The following is a 15,726-nucleotide window of genomic DNA, read 5'->3' as shown; positions in this document are numbered from 1 at the left end:
TTTTTAGATATAACATCAAAAGCACAGTCAATGAAAGAAGAAAATAATAAAATCATGGACTTTATTAAAATTCATTTAATAAACATCTGACCTGCAAAAGACACTGTTCAGAGGAAAAAATTGACAATTCAAAGACTGGAAGAAAATATTTGTAAACTACGTATTTGATAAAGTAGTTGTATCCAAAATATTCAAAGGAACTCATAAAAATCGAAAGTAAGAAAATAAACAACCCAATTATACAATAGGCAAAAGATTTGAACAGACCTTTCACTAAATAAATTATTCTAAATAGCAAATAGGTTTATGAAAAAAATGCTTATCATTGTATATTACTTGATACCACTACAGAGCTATTAGAATGATCCAAGTTCTAATCACTGACAATACCAAATGCTGGTGAAGAAGTGGAGCAACAGGAACCATAATTTATTGTTGGTCAGAATGCAAAATTGTAAAGCCATTTTGGAAGACATTCTGACAGTTTCTTAAAGTGCTATACATAGTATTACCATATAATCTAGCCATCTCACTCCTTGATATTTACCCAAATGAGCTGAAGACTTATGTCCACACAAAAACCCACATGTGAATGTTTATAGGCATTTCATTCATAATTGCCAACCAAGATGTGAACTGGAATCACATCAGTGTTTAAACTGATAAATACAATTTGTCTTTGGTAGATTAATACAATGGAATATTATTGACCAATAAAATATTATCAAGCTATGAAAGATATGAAGAAACCTTAACTAAATGTATACTACTAAGTGAAAGATTCCAATTTGCAAAGGCTGCATAGTTTATGATTGCAACCATATGACATTTTGGAAAAGACAAAATCATCCAGATAGTAAAAAGGTCAGTGATTGCCATGGGTTCCCAGGGAAGAGAGTGAGGGAGGAATAGGTGGTGCACAGAATTCATTTGGGGCAATGAAACTATTCTGTATGATACTGTACAGGTGAATACATGTCAATATGCATTTGTTACAATGCATAGAATACAGAGAGTGAATCCTGATATAAACTATGGACTTTAATTAATTAAATGTGCCAATATTGATTTGGCTCACCAACTGTAACAAATGTACCCCACTAATGCAAGATGTTAATAATAGAAGAAACTGTGTGTGTGTGTTGGGGGTAATAAGGGTGTATATAGGAATCCTTTGTACTTCGTATCTTTTTCTATAAACCTGAAATTGCTCTAAAATATAAAGTTTATTAAAAATGAAACAAAAATATACAAATGATTTTATATTGAACTAAGTGATATAAGCATGCATATATATGCATATACTATCTTGACTATAATATATTATTAAAATATTTCTCGAGAATCTTGATATAATAACCTCAAGTATTTACTATTCTTTCATTATCCTAACATGACCAATTTCTGAGAAGGAAAAGAGATATTTCAATTAAGAGACATGCATTTTTTGAAAAATAAGAACAACTCCCCCGTCTCAATTTCAATGGCCACAATCCTAGTTCACCCTTTTAAAAAATTTTTAGATAATTGCAATGTTAGCTTTACTAGCTTCAGATCCTTCCCCTTTCCATCCATGTACATGCTGTTATCATGTTAGTCTTCCAAAAATCATTTGCAGTAATGTGTTTTTCCAGCTCAAACATTAATAGAGCTCTTCTGTGGCCTACTTACACACAAACTACTTACTTTTGGCATTCAGAACACCTCAAACTATATCCAATCTTGCCAGATTTATCTTCCAACCGTATTTTTATGGATACAAATTACCCCACATAGTTTGCCTCAAATATGTCTGACTTTCCTTTACATCTTCACTTGGTTTTGTTGTTTCTTCTTCCCAGAATATTCTACCCCAGAATTTTTGCCTGTGTCATCTTACACATTCTTCAAGGACTCACTCAAAATTCTCCTTCATGAAGCTTTTTTATGTTTTCCTAATCTGTTGCAGTCTGGTTCTTAACTTTCCTAGCATTGTGGGTACCTTCATTACAATACTTAAAATATATTTTCTTGTGTTTTAGAAACTTTTCTAAGTGTAAAATCCCTGGAATCAGAAATAGAATCATTCATATTTCAGTATGTCTGATGAAGGAAGTTCAACAAATGTAGTGAATTGAATTGCTTAAAACATCAAACCTGCAGCTTTAACATTTTTCCATTAATTCCTCTGATTATATGACCTTATAGCAGGACTTCAAACTCATCATAAAAGTAAATGACTTATAAGACAGCAGTCGCTAAAACAGAAACATTCCTTTATGCACAAAATCAATATTTTTATAATCACTGAGGAAGTATACAAGAAAACTCTTGGAGAAATAAAGCATCTTACAGACTTGCTACATTTTTCTTATCATTTTATGCTTTCATCTCCAAGGTGAGAGTCCCAGAATCTGTGTTTTGAAATCTTAAAAGCTTTGTTTCTAATTTGAAATCGCTGTGGAGCATAACAGGCTTTTAAAGGATGGAATGCTGCCAAAGAGATATAGAAGCTACCAGCAATTTCTGTGCTGAAAAATATATTAAAAATTTAAATGTTTTTAAAAATTATAACCAAATCCTGGGAAAGCTCAGCTCCCAAGATCCTTACATTACATAGACTTTTATTCTGCAGGAAAGGCCTTGTCTAATGCTTTCCCTTTGAGATGTCACCAAATAGGGACATGAATTTGTTCTTTTGAGAGCAAAGAATAATGTTGGATCCAAAATTTGGGTTTTCATTTGGATTATTAAAACACTGGTATATCTCAAGTGTGAAACAACAGGGAATATGCTTCTCATCTGGTAATATTAAAGCACTACTATAGTCAGGAAAGACTGACTGTTATAATTTATATCCATCACACTTTTGAATATGTGTAATACGTCCTGCAATAGAATAGGAGACCATTAAGGGTGTAAAGTAAGATGGAGGCAGTTAAAACTGAAAATAATTATTTAACAAGACTGAAGAAATAGAATCAATAGATTGCAGGATTTGGGGAAAGAGTAAATATTTAAAAATCTGAATTCACTAAGAAAATCATAGGAAAATCAGGAAGAGAAGAGAAAGATGGGTGGCTTCACCCATTCTCCTAACACAAGATTTCTAAATATGCTAGTATGTTCATCTTTATATCTAACTTTAGTAGTGCGAAAAGGTCATAAACAGAAGCTTCCAAAAATGTTCTGTCTCTTCACACAAAAAATCTTCTAAAGAATTTTACATTCTTGTACATATGTGGCTCTTCCTTCCTTATTACACAGCTATTTCCTAATATTTTGTAATCTGACTTTTTGCATCATCTCTTAAATTACCAGTGTCTTCTCCATCGCTAAATTGAGTTAATTTTCTCAGTCCTCATTTCCCTTGATCCTTCTGTCACCATTGTAGCTCTTTTTTGGCTCTTTCAATGACTGAGAAATATCTTGGTTTCCCCGAGTCTATTCTCTGATTACTCATTTTTTACTCTCTTCTTGAGGCATTAACTCTCTCCTCCCATTCCCTAAAAATAAAAAGTCCTCAGTGTTTCATCTTCAAAATGCGCCTCTTCTATTATATATTCAAATTTAGGAATAGCATTACCTCTGAAGGATTCAATAATCATGACTTTCCATGTTTCTCATAGGTCTTTATTATTTTCATTCTTCTGACATTTGAATTTTTTTAACTTTTTAAAAAAATTGAACTAGTCTTTTCTTCAAACAAGTATACATCATTACAAATGAAAACACATGGAATTTGGAATCGGACTGAATTTCATATCCTATCACTCTTTTTCTTGACTTACAGAAGCTCATTATTCTGCTTAAAGTTATATTTCTTTATCAATAGAAATGGAAAGAGTAACACCAAATTGTACTGCTTCAGTGAAGGACTAGATTATCTAACAGTCATAAAATTGCCTAATAAAGTACTCAGGATAAAGTAGAGCTCGATACATGCTAAGTTACCCATCTTTCTCTTCTCTTCCTGATTTTCCTAGTGAATTCAGATTTTTTAAATATTTAGTCTTTCCCAGAATCCTGCCATCTGTTAATTCTACTTCTTCAGTCTTGTTAAATAATTATTTTCAGTTTTAATTGCCTCCATCTTACTTTACACCCTTAAAACTTCTCACCTGTGCAACAGCAATGGCCCCCTATTCTATTGCAGGATGTATTACACTTGGCTTTCAGATAAGGATCCCTACTATGTAGCTACTGCTACATTAACCCTGAATCAAAAACTTTTATCTCCCATAGCTCACTCGATTAAGAAATTATATAAAATCAGTTATCACACACAGACATAGAGCATATATGAACTTAAAAGCACTTGCACGATCATTATCTTGTTACTCATTGAAACACTGTACATGTCAATATTGCTGTTTTGCTCATGAGTAACTCTGTATGCCAGAAGTTAGCACACTTAGAAGTAATAAAGGTATGCCTTGAATCTAGAGCTTATGGTTTGCAATTTGGTTCTCTTTTTCCTTCGCTTATATATATGCATTCTAGCATTTAAATTCCTCCTTATCATAGTCCAAACCTAACTGTCTGAGATTATTACAGAATGTTAAACATGCCTCTTCAGAAAATAAATCATTATAGTTGTGTGATGTGTTTTTAAACAGAAACTTAAAAAGAAAAAAAAAAGACTATTCCCTTAAACTAACCATTTGCTTAAGACAAATTTTTCTTCCAAATGCTTCTACCCTTTATCACCTCAGTAATATAGCACATGCTCTTCTCTCTTCCTAGAACATGACCCTGCCAATTTTTGCCTATAAGAATCGTATCCATTCTTCAAATTAATTTTCATCTGCCTTCGCTTCCCATAACTTGTATCCATGTTCTCTTGGCCCATATGACTTGAATGATACTCATTTCTGTGATTCTTTTACCACCATACTAGAATTTATTCTGTTTCTTGAAAGGAGATACTATCTTACAATATTTTTCATCGCCAAGACAAAAACAGTTCAGATGCTTAAGAAAAGGTTGCTAAGTTGAATTCTAGTAACCTTCACTGCAACCTTTCTCTCGTGTTATGTTTTAAGACTAGTGCAGTTAAGACTTATCATACTGTTATTGCCCATATTGTTTCTGGCCTGTTTGAGAAGGTTCCTTAAAGGATGTATTACCTATGTCTGAAAACAAAGAGCAATGAAAGTATAAACATTGTGTTGTTACATGGGGCCCGGATTGCTCAGGACAACATCACCATATTAAAACTAGCCCATGTAAAAAATTATTTTAAGTTATATAAATATATAGAAGAGATAGTAAGACTAGATTTTTTAAAGTTGCTACAAGTGTGTTATCTAAGCTGATAGGATATTGAGGAAATATGAGTTATAAAAATGCTCAACATGGTAGGCAATATTAAAATAAATAATACAAATAACAAGCCTTAGTCCTTACACTGTACATACTTTCTGAGGAGCTTAGCACTTTATGTATACTTTGTTCACATTGTTCTCATGATTTCCTCATTACTGGAGGGGAAAAACAAGTTATAGTAAAAACGTTAAAAAGAAAAGAGGATACAAATAATTTAAATCAGGACAATCTTTAATTGAAATAAGGTTTAAAATATACATATTTAGAAATGTATTTAAATATTGCATTTAGAAAATAACCTTTAATGAATAAAACTATGGATAAGGCAAGTATTTCTGCTTATGTAATATGGGAGTACTTTGTGTATACTAATAGTAATTTCAAATCTGTAAAAAATGAGATTTTTATCATGTATGTATTCCACACATTATTAAATGATAATTTAGAATAAATGTTATAATAAAAAGAAATATTAAGAATCTCTTCTAATGTCACCATCAATGACAAGAAAAACATAAGTACAACATTCACTGGCAGATCTGTTAAGACTTTCTCATGCTGCATTTGAACAGATTTAGTATACTGTACTCAGATTAAGTATACTGTAACTTTTCATTAAAAAACACTCAGCTTTATTAAATATATGTGACTTTTATTAAAGAAAAATACTCTTATTATGATGGAAATACTATGTGACTTGGACAAAGTGGAAGAAGTGATATGGCCTTAATTACATAATGTGAGATGGATTTATAGTAATGAAATAAAATGAGAATAAGAGAAACAATTGGAAATAAAACACAAAAAGAGGTGTCTGCGTAATGAAAAGGTTTTAGTTTAAATAAGTTGCATAATATGTGAGAGAACCAAGATTTGGAGTAAGAAGAAGGAAAGGGTCTATCAACTCACTGAAAACTCAGCTGTGGAAATAGAAGGAGAGAGGACATATAAATGCTGCAGACTAAATTAGCATTTTCCTTATAAAAAGACTTTGTAAAATTATTAACTACTCTTAATTTCACTCCTCCATATCCAATCCATCAAGAAGTTCTGTTGATTCTATTTCCAGAGAAATTTTAAATATATCCAGTACTCTCTATTTCAATTAAAACCTTACTGATTTTTAAACCACTATTATCTCTTCCTTGAATCATCAGTACAGCCCTAAATGATTCCTCTGCTACTGTTGTAATCTATGATGCATTTACTACACGTCAGAGTGATCTCTTTAGAACAGATCAAATCACATCACTTCTCTGCCCAAAATCCTCCAATGACTTCTCCCTTGCACGTGGAATAAAATAGGTACTTTAAAAATAATCTTTATGGAACTTGTTCTGTTTATTTCTCACTGAGCTGATTTTGGATCATTCTCTCCATCTCCTACTCCGATCCAGCCATCCCAGCCAGCCTCTTTTTCTGTTTTTGAAGCATATGTAGCCCATTCCTACTTGGAGTCCTTTCTGGCTCATCCCTATAGGACTAACTATCTCATTATTATTATGATGTCAGATTAAATATAACCTTTCCAGAGAGTAATTTTCTGACCCCCTCAACATGGTTCTTACTGTATCATCACATCATATCTATGTAGTGTTTGTCATCTGATACTATTCTATTCATTTATTTATTTGTATACTATCTTTGTGCTGATTCCTGACCTGATCGCTCTAAAATCCATTCCTATACTTGTTCTTGTTCTGCTGTCTTTCATGGGGCTAGTTAGGGAATGAGACTTGCAGAGTGAGTTTCCTAGGCATCTTTCTGACTTGGGCCATTCACAGATACTAGGGAGAATTCAGAGCTTATTTCCTCTCTCTCTGTTTCGGGTGGCTCTAGCTTCTGAACATGACAGACCAAACAAAGCTGTCATGTTTCTTTAACCAAGTAAATTCATTCCCTAGGTTTCCAGTTACACTAATCTCTGAGTGCAATACTATTTTTTAAGTATCTCAGGTCTTTCATTGCCTAACTATAACTGGTATCTTGTGTTAAAGTTCCTCACTTGGAAAGGCTTAGTATGATTTTTGCTTTCCACTTGAGCCCTCACTGATAGAGTTTATCTGTCTCCATTGGAATGTAAATTCCATGAGAATAGGATCTATTCTGTCTTGTTTACCTATTTATACCCATGCTTATAATGTGTGGTTTAAAACTACAACAACAACATTTTTGGCCTGGTGTCAGAGACTAGGATAGTTGTTGCTGGCATAATAAATTCAACCTACTCAATAGTATACTAAATAAACTTACCAAAGCACATTTCAGAATTACTGAGATTGCATGTTAGATTAAATTTTTAAGTAATTTTTTCAGTGAACCTAAATATCCATTTTCTACATTTTTGTTTTCAAAGTACTAAGAATTAAAGGTGAAAAGAGAGAGCAGATGATAAAATTGAGGTCTACAGATACGAAAAAAATGATTCAATTTAATGAACATTTACTGAATGCTTATAATGTACCAATTGGGCCAGTTGCTACAAAGATGAAAAGGCAGTTTTCCATTGTATATAAATAAATACATACATACATACATACATACATACATACATACGTACAATTAGAGAAATATATCTAATGTATAGAGAAGCAAGATTAACTCTTTGCAGGTTATAGGGAGAAGGGCCAGAAAAGCTTCCCAAAGGAGGGGAAACATCTTCACTACATTATGAAAATAGAAGTTTTCCAGATGGACATGAAGAGTAGGAGAAAATTTCAGGGTGAAAATAGAGCATATGCATGGACACAGAGCTCTAAGCATCTAAACCACAGCATATTCAGGGACAGTTTGTATTGCTGAATATAAAGTAAAAAGTAGAGTGGTAGATAAAGATTAAAGAGGAGATTGCTAAGATAAAGACTAAAGGGGATTGGGATACATTGGTAGTTGATAGAATTGCACCATGCTTTTACACTTTATTCCAAAAGTGCCATGTAATTTTAAATCAAAAAAGGAAAAAGATAAAGTGTTATATCCTAAGATAAGCTTTATATAAACTATTGCAAGTAAGGAAATATCCAAAGACAGTTTTACAAGTGAATCTGCATTTTTCCCAAGTAATAAGAAGTCCAGAAGAAGTACTTTCTGTCATACATTTGGCTGCTCAGTAATGTCAATAAGGGCCAAGCCTCTTTCCATCTTTCTAAATCTTTTTTCTTCAACATTCTTAGCATATTAGTCTCGGGTCTTGTGCTGATTGTCTCATGTTAGTGAGATGGCTGCTATCTTGCTCTAGATATCAATCCCTCATATAAATGATTTTAATTAAACAGATACTCACCTATTCACAATCAAATTTTTGACCTTAATTATCTCTAAGACATTTGAAGTTGTCACTACTACGTAAGCACTCAGTGAATATATATTTAATAAATGGATTAATGAATGAATGTTTGCAAGTGTAGAAGTTTCTGTCTTGGATGAGTAAATAGATAGTAGTATGTACTAAGATTGGAAATACAGGAAGAGGAATGGATCTCAAGGAAAAGATGAGTTCAATTTGGGATACTTTGAATTTGTGATCTTTCTGTGAGACACTCAGGTGGTTACAGAAAGAGATCAAGACCAGAGATGCAGAGTTGTTAGCTGGAAGCTGAGTCTGTGTGTAACAGATACAGTAGGTGCCCTGCCAGTATTCCCACCATGCTCGCTGTCCCCATGCCTTCTCATCCAAAAGCTTCCACATGCAAGCACCTATGACTTCCTTGGGAGCTCACTGGGCAGGCTGGCACCTCTGGAGGTAATGGAAACTGACTGCTAATGGAATCTGGGGGGGGGGGAGATGAAAATATTTTGAAATTAGATAGTGGTCATATTGTATAACTTTATTAATATTACTAAAGCCCAGTCAATCGGACTCGAAAAAAGTGGAAAAACTTGTCTGCAAGTGAGTGCTTGAATAAATGGGTGTCTGGAAGGATGATTTGATATGTGTGTGTGGGAGTGGGCCAGGTAGGTTGCTAAGGTGGAGATGGGTGCACAGGTTGTGGAAGATAAGGTGAAAGAGGTAGGAAGCAGTCAAACCATGAGTAATCTTTGTTTTCTCTCCCAAAGGTCTGGTACTTTATCCTGAAAGCAATAAGTAATTTCTCTAGAACTTTTTGTATGATATCTACTAGTGGCTATTAATTCTAAAATATATTCAGATCATTGCTTGCTTTATTGCTGGATCCACCTGACCCATACTCCTAGCTAACCACTAAGTCATTTATTCTCAAATCTCTTCATTTATTGGAATCATCTAAAAATTTCAGGATCAAAATTCAGTTTTTTGGGATTCACCTTCAGACACATGAGGTATGGTCAATATGTCTGAATATATAGCTAGATCAGCCCCAACCTCATCTTCCGGATTACAAGGCCCCAAACATATTTTGAACTTACACAAAAAGAAATGGACCTATAATATGGAGTATAATGTTTTAGTTTAAGAAGTTCCCTGTTGTTTTGCATCACAGTGCCCTTAATGCATTCTTCTTCTTCCTTCTTCCTTCTTCTTTTTCTTCATGGCTCTGCAGGTCCAAAGAAATGCCTAGTATTTCGTTTACTAAGTCTTATAACTTTATGTTCTAACAACAGCACTGTTGTGCAATGACACCTTCTAAAACCTTAGAATAAGATTGGATATCATCACTCTCATATCCTGTGAAATGCTGTGACACTTGCTTTTTATCAAAGCAACTGTTGAATATCCAGTTTCACAAGGATATTATGTCATTGGAAGAATTATAGTGATCTAATGTTAAAGCTGTAAACTGTCTTAAACGCAATGCATGACAAATGTCTATGTTTCCATTTACTGAGATGAGGAAGTAAGGAAGGGTAGAGAAATGACCATTAGGTAAACTTGTAAGGCTGCTCAGGCTATTAGCATGGTTTCAATAAAACTTGGAGTAAGAAGTAAAGAAGACCTTGAAGATAATCTCTTCTTTGGTTATGTGAGTATTTAATTCATAATAATTCACTAAGCTGTGCATTTTGTTTTGTACACTCTTCTGGATGTGTTTTATATTTAAAATGAAATCCCACTTTAAAAAAAAGGAGAGAAAAAAGAAAATGCCTCCAGAGGAGAGTAGATTCTAACACGTAGAAATTTTTCCATGTACTAAACCTTTCTGTTCTTTGCCATGCCACCCCTTAGTTCAGGTCTTTTGTCATCTTTAGCCTAGACCAGAGATTGGCCAGCTTTTTCTATAAAAGATTAGATAGTATATATTTTATGCTTTATAGGCCAAAGAGTCTCCATTACAACTTACTCAGCTCTGAAAGAATTGAACAAATTTCATCATTGAAAGAATGTGACTGTATTCCAATAAAACTTAATTTATGGCCATTGAAATCTGAATTTAAAGACATTTTACATTCCATAAGATAATCTTTTTTGTAATATTTATTTCAAACATTTTAAAGTATAAAGACCATTTTCAGCATCTCTGCTATATAAAAAACAGTCAGTAGACCAGATTTGGCCTGCAGGTTGGACATAATTGCCCACCCTTCACCTAAAATATTTGAATTATTGTTTTACTGTCCTCCCTTTCTCTAATTAATCTTCCTTTTAAACTGTCCTCCACACTGTTCCAGAGGTATATTTTAACACCACAAATGTGACCATGCAACCCCTCCATATGACAAACACAGGAAGCTGAACAGGAGCTGTCAGGCACAGGTTGGGTGAGAGGGTGCATGTAATGTTCTCCAGGCAGAGGAGTCAGGGAAAGCAGTGCAGACAAAAAACAGCATGGCGTGCACAAAAACTGTCAGCTGCTAAAGGTGCTGATGACCTGTGGTAGTGGGTTAGAGATGAGGTAAAGTTGGCAGGGATTTACTGCTGGAAGGCTTTTTATGGCACATAGGAAAATAGTTTTCTTTTTTGTTGTTGTTTTTTACTGGGGTTGCTGTTTACAAAGTATTCATGGTCACTTTTTTTTTAATTTCAGAAATAAAATAAAAACATCTTTAATCTTATCTATTTGAGTTTTAAAAATGATTGTTTTAGTAATTCCACTTTCAGTGAAAAAGGAAATAAAATCTCTATTGCAGTAAGTTAAATAATAAATAGTGGGTGAATTCAATATGAAAAACAATCAGCACAATTTTGTTGTCCTAAGTATGTATATATATTTATCTAGATAGATAGATAGATGTGGATATGCAAATGCATGTCTAAGTAAATATGTATAGAGAAGTACTATAATGTGGTATGAACATAAGCACTGGGATCAAGTCAGGATGTTCACTTTTTGCTTCACATTTACCACCTACATAGGATGGGAAATTTAGTCAATTATTTAACCTTGGCTTCTAAAACTAATAATGAGATAATTAAACTTGATGACAGCTTTCTACAATTTCTACCAATATCTATGTGTTATTGACTTACAGTAGATTCATTTGTTTATATTTTTATTATGTATTTGTATGTCATATTTTCATATTTTGGTTTCTAAAAAGAAAGGTGTTTTTTGTTATCTTGAAACATCTTTTAACTTGTTGGATGTTTTCAGTAGAACTGGAGTCTAATCATTATGTTATATGCTTCTAACCCTGTTTTTAATCCTTTGTTCAATTTTAGCCTTGGATCAACTGTGCAATTCTCTTGTGATGAAGATTATGTCCTACAGGGTGCTAAGAGCATCACTTGTCAACGGATAGCTGAAGTCTTTGCTGCTTGGAGTGATCACAGGCCTGTATGTAAAGGTAAAGAAAGGTCTTTAAAATAAAAATGCTCTCAACACACTTCAGTAGTTTGAACTTCATTCCAACTGAGTATAAATTTCAATTAAATCTTTGAGTTGTAATACTGCCTTTAAGGAAATATTTAACTCTTGTATTTAATAATATTTATTGAAGAAAGCTGTCAAGTGCAAACCACTGTGTCAGGTTCCCAAGGAGTTCCAAATCTAGTAATCGTATAGCAACAAATTGGAACATAAAATAAGTAATATAAGTCAGTGGTAACTTTGTTGGCTATTTTTTTGTTTTTGTTTTTGTTTTTGTTTTAAATCATGAATTACCCTGTATAGACATTGATGTGGGTATAGATTTTTTAAACCGTAATTCTACCTCCGCCTGTATGATTTGCCGTTTTAATTGCTTATGTGTCCAATAGTAGTGATGTTGGTGGCAGTGGAGGTGGAATACTGATTCTATCGTTGGTTAGTTTAAGAAAAGACAAATCAGTGAGTGCTCTGGCTTTTCGTATCACCAGTCACTGCAGTTAAGGTTTACTTTCACCACTTTTCTACAAATTAAATATTTCCGTGTAAATTAAATGAGGCTCCTTTATTCTAAACTTTATTAAACCATATTTCAAAATGAATACCTCATCTTGGCTTACTGGCACTCTTGTTGTTTGTTTGTTGCCATTGTTGTTTGTAGTTACCTTTAACAATGGCATCTCTGCATATTTCAGTGTCTTAGTATTCAAAATTCCATAAGTTCTTCTCTGTCAGGGAACACTTTCTCTGAGTCACCACACTGTGTAGATAGACTCTGGTGAATAGAGAAGGGAAGAGAGCTATTGTAAAAGGAAAAAGACAAAGTATTTGACAACTGGCTGGATATGGAAGGAGAAAGTGACAAGAAAGAGTCAAAGATGATGTTCAAGTCTATGAGACTAGAAAAATTATAAGCTCTTAATAAGGACACAAAAATTGAAAATGGAATTATGTAGGGGATTATCCAGTTACTACAACATTTTCACCACAGAATTAATTTTTTAGGCACTTACTATATGTCAGACATTGTGCTAACCACTGAATGTAATTCACTCAGTTTAATCCACAAAACAAACCAATGGAGGCATTATTATCTCCATTTTAGAACTGAGTATTATAAGACATAGAGAGATCCATACACTTTTCCAAGCTCAAATGTCTGGAAAATGACAAAGTCCTTAAGAAGGTATTTATAGTATGGAGAGAGAAGCCAAATTTCAAAGCATTAAAGAGGGAATAAAAGATAATAAAATGGAAGCAATTACATATATTCTACTCACTTGGCATTGACACCCAGAGTAAGAAACAGAGAGAATCTAGATTTTTCTCAGGTACAAATAAAACTTTCATATCACACAGGTAGGTGTTTATTCATCACCTTTCTCAAAGGCTTACAAAATATCATATAATGCAATAACAGTAAAAAATAAATAATGAAATGGGGATAATGATAAAATTAAGTAAAACAGTACACAGTCCTAAACAGGAGCTTATGTACAAATTGGTAAATAACTTTTAAGAGTGATTTACAAGTTTAATTATGACAGCTGCCAGAGAATCCTAAGCAGTTTATACTAAAAACATTGTCTATGAAATACAAGCATAACAATAACACAACAAAAGGAAACTTTTTCATAGATTTGAGGTCTGAAATATCTTGCATTGTTCTTTATAAACTGGACACTGAATAATAAATACTGTAGAAGTTATTTTCATCAGTGTCCCGGCAATGAACAGAACAGTAAACTATGTAATGTTGATTTCTTTTGGTGTCTTCCGCTCTAGAGAAATTGCAGTTATAAGGGACAAAAGTGAAAATCCTGGTTTCAAAATGGTGGCATTCTGTATGTGGTGGCAACTGTATCCTGATGCAGTTTTACATAAATTAAGCATGTGCATTTTTTATGGCAAAAAAGAATGGGAAAAGATTCACTGAAAGGAGAGTAATGCAAATGCCAAAATAAAATTTCACATAAAAAGAAAAGTTGTAGCCAGATCATGCATTGTAGGTTTACATAAAGTGAGATTAAGACTATAAACCACCTTTTATTCATTCAAGACTCTCATTTCAATAAAAAGAATGAATCATATTTATTATGATTGTAAATTATTCAAAGGCAGAAATAATATTACATTATTTTGTTATTTTTAATAAGCTCTATAGCCCAAAGAACAGCTCTGTACTGACTTAAGTCTCAAGAATATTTGTTTAATATTAACATATGATTATTTCATTTGATTCCAAGATACATAATTGATATATATATTTATATATATATATATGTGTGTGTGTGTGTGTGTGTGTGTATGCATGTGTATATATATATATAGAGAGAGAGAGAGAGAGATTTTTTTCATTCAACAGCCATTAGTCATTAGCTGGGAGGTACAAAATTTGCATATTCAAAATTCATATATTGTTATTATTTCACTTTGATTTTACATTTTTTCTGCAGATATTAATCATTTATACATAGCTTTATTTGTTTGTTGCATGAAGGGCAAATGTATATATGGTTTATAAAGAAATTTTGCTATTAGAAATTACTGGCTGTGGTACTGGAAACAGTAATGGAGGGAACATGCTGAAATAGTAATTGAAGTTTTAAAATGACTATCCACTGTGTGAACAGAATAGTTTTCATGTCTCATGGGTGCTTGGACAGAATAAATATGTTTTTTTCCAGACAGCAGCATAAATAGCAGTATCAGTGCACTGCACCTTTGAGAGGTCATTAATATAGCTGCTGTCTGTGTATTGCATGGTCGAACAATCAAGAAATGATGATTTTAAATGGGCTAAAAGTTTATACAAACAGCAAATTATGAATTAAAAGAAAAAGAGCAATTCAGAAATTAATATTAATGGATTTTACACAGATGCAGACAATACTTTTTTATTCCCTAAATGGGATATGTATATGAGATATTTGACAGTTCACCATTATGGAAATAATTATTTCTTTGTTGGAAATGCAATAGATATCCAAAAGCTAGAGCTTATGCAAATAAGCAGATTTATGCATGTGAATGGTATATTGAATGTTTATTTTAGACATTCATGATGTTCAAAGAAACAGCATTTATTTGAGAATTAATAATTTGTTAACTAGGAAACATTTAAGAGAGTTAATATTAATAGATTGGACAAAACATTTTTGATGAACTTTCAGTCAATATTTATTTGGCCAGGTCCAAATAACCAGTGTTTTTGTCCATTAAAGCACAATGGCATGAACTATTCATGGGAACAATGGAAGTGTTGATTAAAGGAAGATTAGAAAAGAAGGCCAAAAAAGGCCCAAAATATTGGAAACTGGGCTAAAAACCAGTGAGTCATCTTTTAATTTCTTTATTCAATCGATTATCCAATAATTTATTCGCTTATTAATATACTGATTAATTTATTTTGGATTCCACAAACAGTAATGAATATTAGGAGGTATGCCAGATTAAACACTATATGGGATACACAGTATGTGTATTTTGTATTGACTTACAAGGTATAAACACAAAACCAGGTAATATATAGCAGACTGTTGTTTATAAGAGAGGTACAATCCTCTGCAAAATTAAGATGAGGATTATTTCAATGTTTGGAGATGGTCAGACACTGAAATGGAGGAAGTAACTTAAGAGTAGAGCCTGGGAATTATTATTTATGTCAACAGAGGAAATTGAAAGCTATTCCAAATAT

General features: G+C 32.8%; 1 protein-coding gene across 3 annotated transcripts in view; it reads left to right on the top strand.

Moving 5' to 3' along the window:
* CSMD3 (CUB and Sushi multiple domains 3) overlaps positions 1-15,726 on the top strand; it is a 1,005,695-nt gene that overhangs the window by 464,588 nt on the left and 525,381 nt on the right. For all 3 annotated transcript variants that reach the window (XM_031691263.2, XM_072949624.1, XM_072949623.1), the window contains one exon: positions 11,885-12,009. In XM_031691263.2, the coding sequence (XP_031547123.1) occupies positions 11,885-12,009 (125 nt within the window). The remainder of the gene's footprint in view (positions 1-11,884; positions 12,010-15,726) is intronic.

The sequence above is a fragment of the Vicugna pacos genome, chromosome 25 (genome assembly GCF_048564905.1).
Source record: "Vicugna pacos chromosome 25, VicPac4, whole genome shotgun sequence".
NCBI lineage: Eukaryota > Metazoa > Chordata > Mammalia > Artiodactyla > Camelidae > Vicugna > Vicugna pacos.
This window is presented reverse-complemented; position numbering and strand designations above follow the sequence as displayed.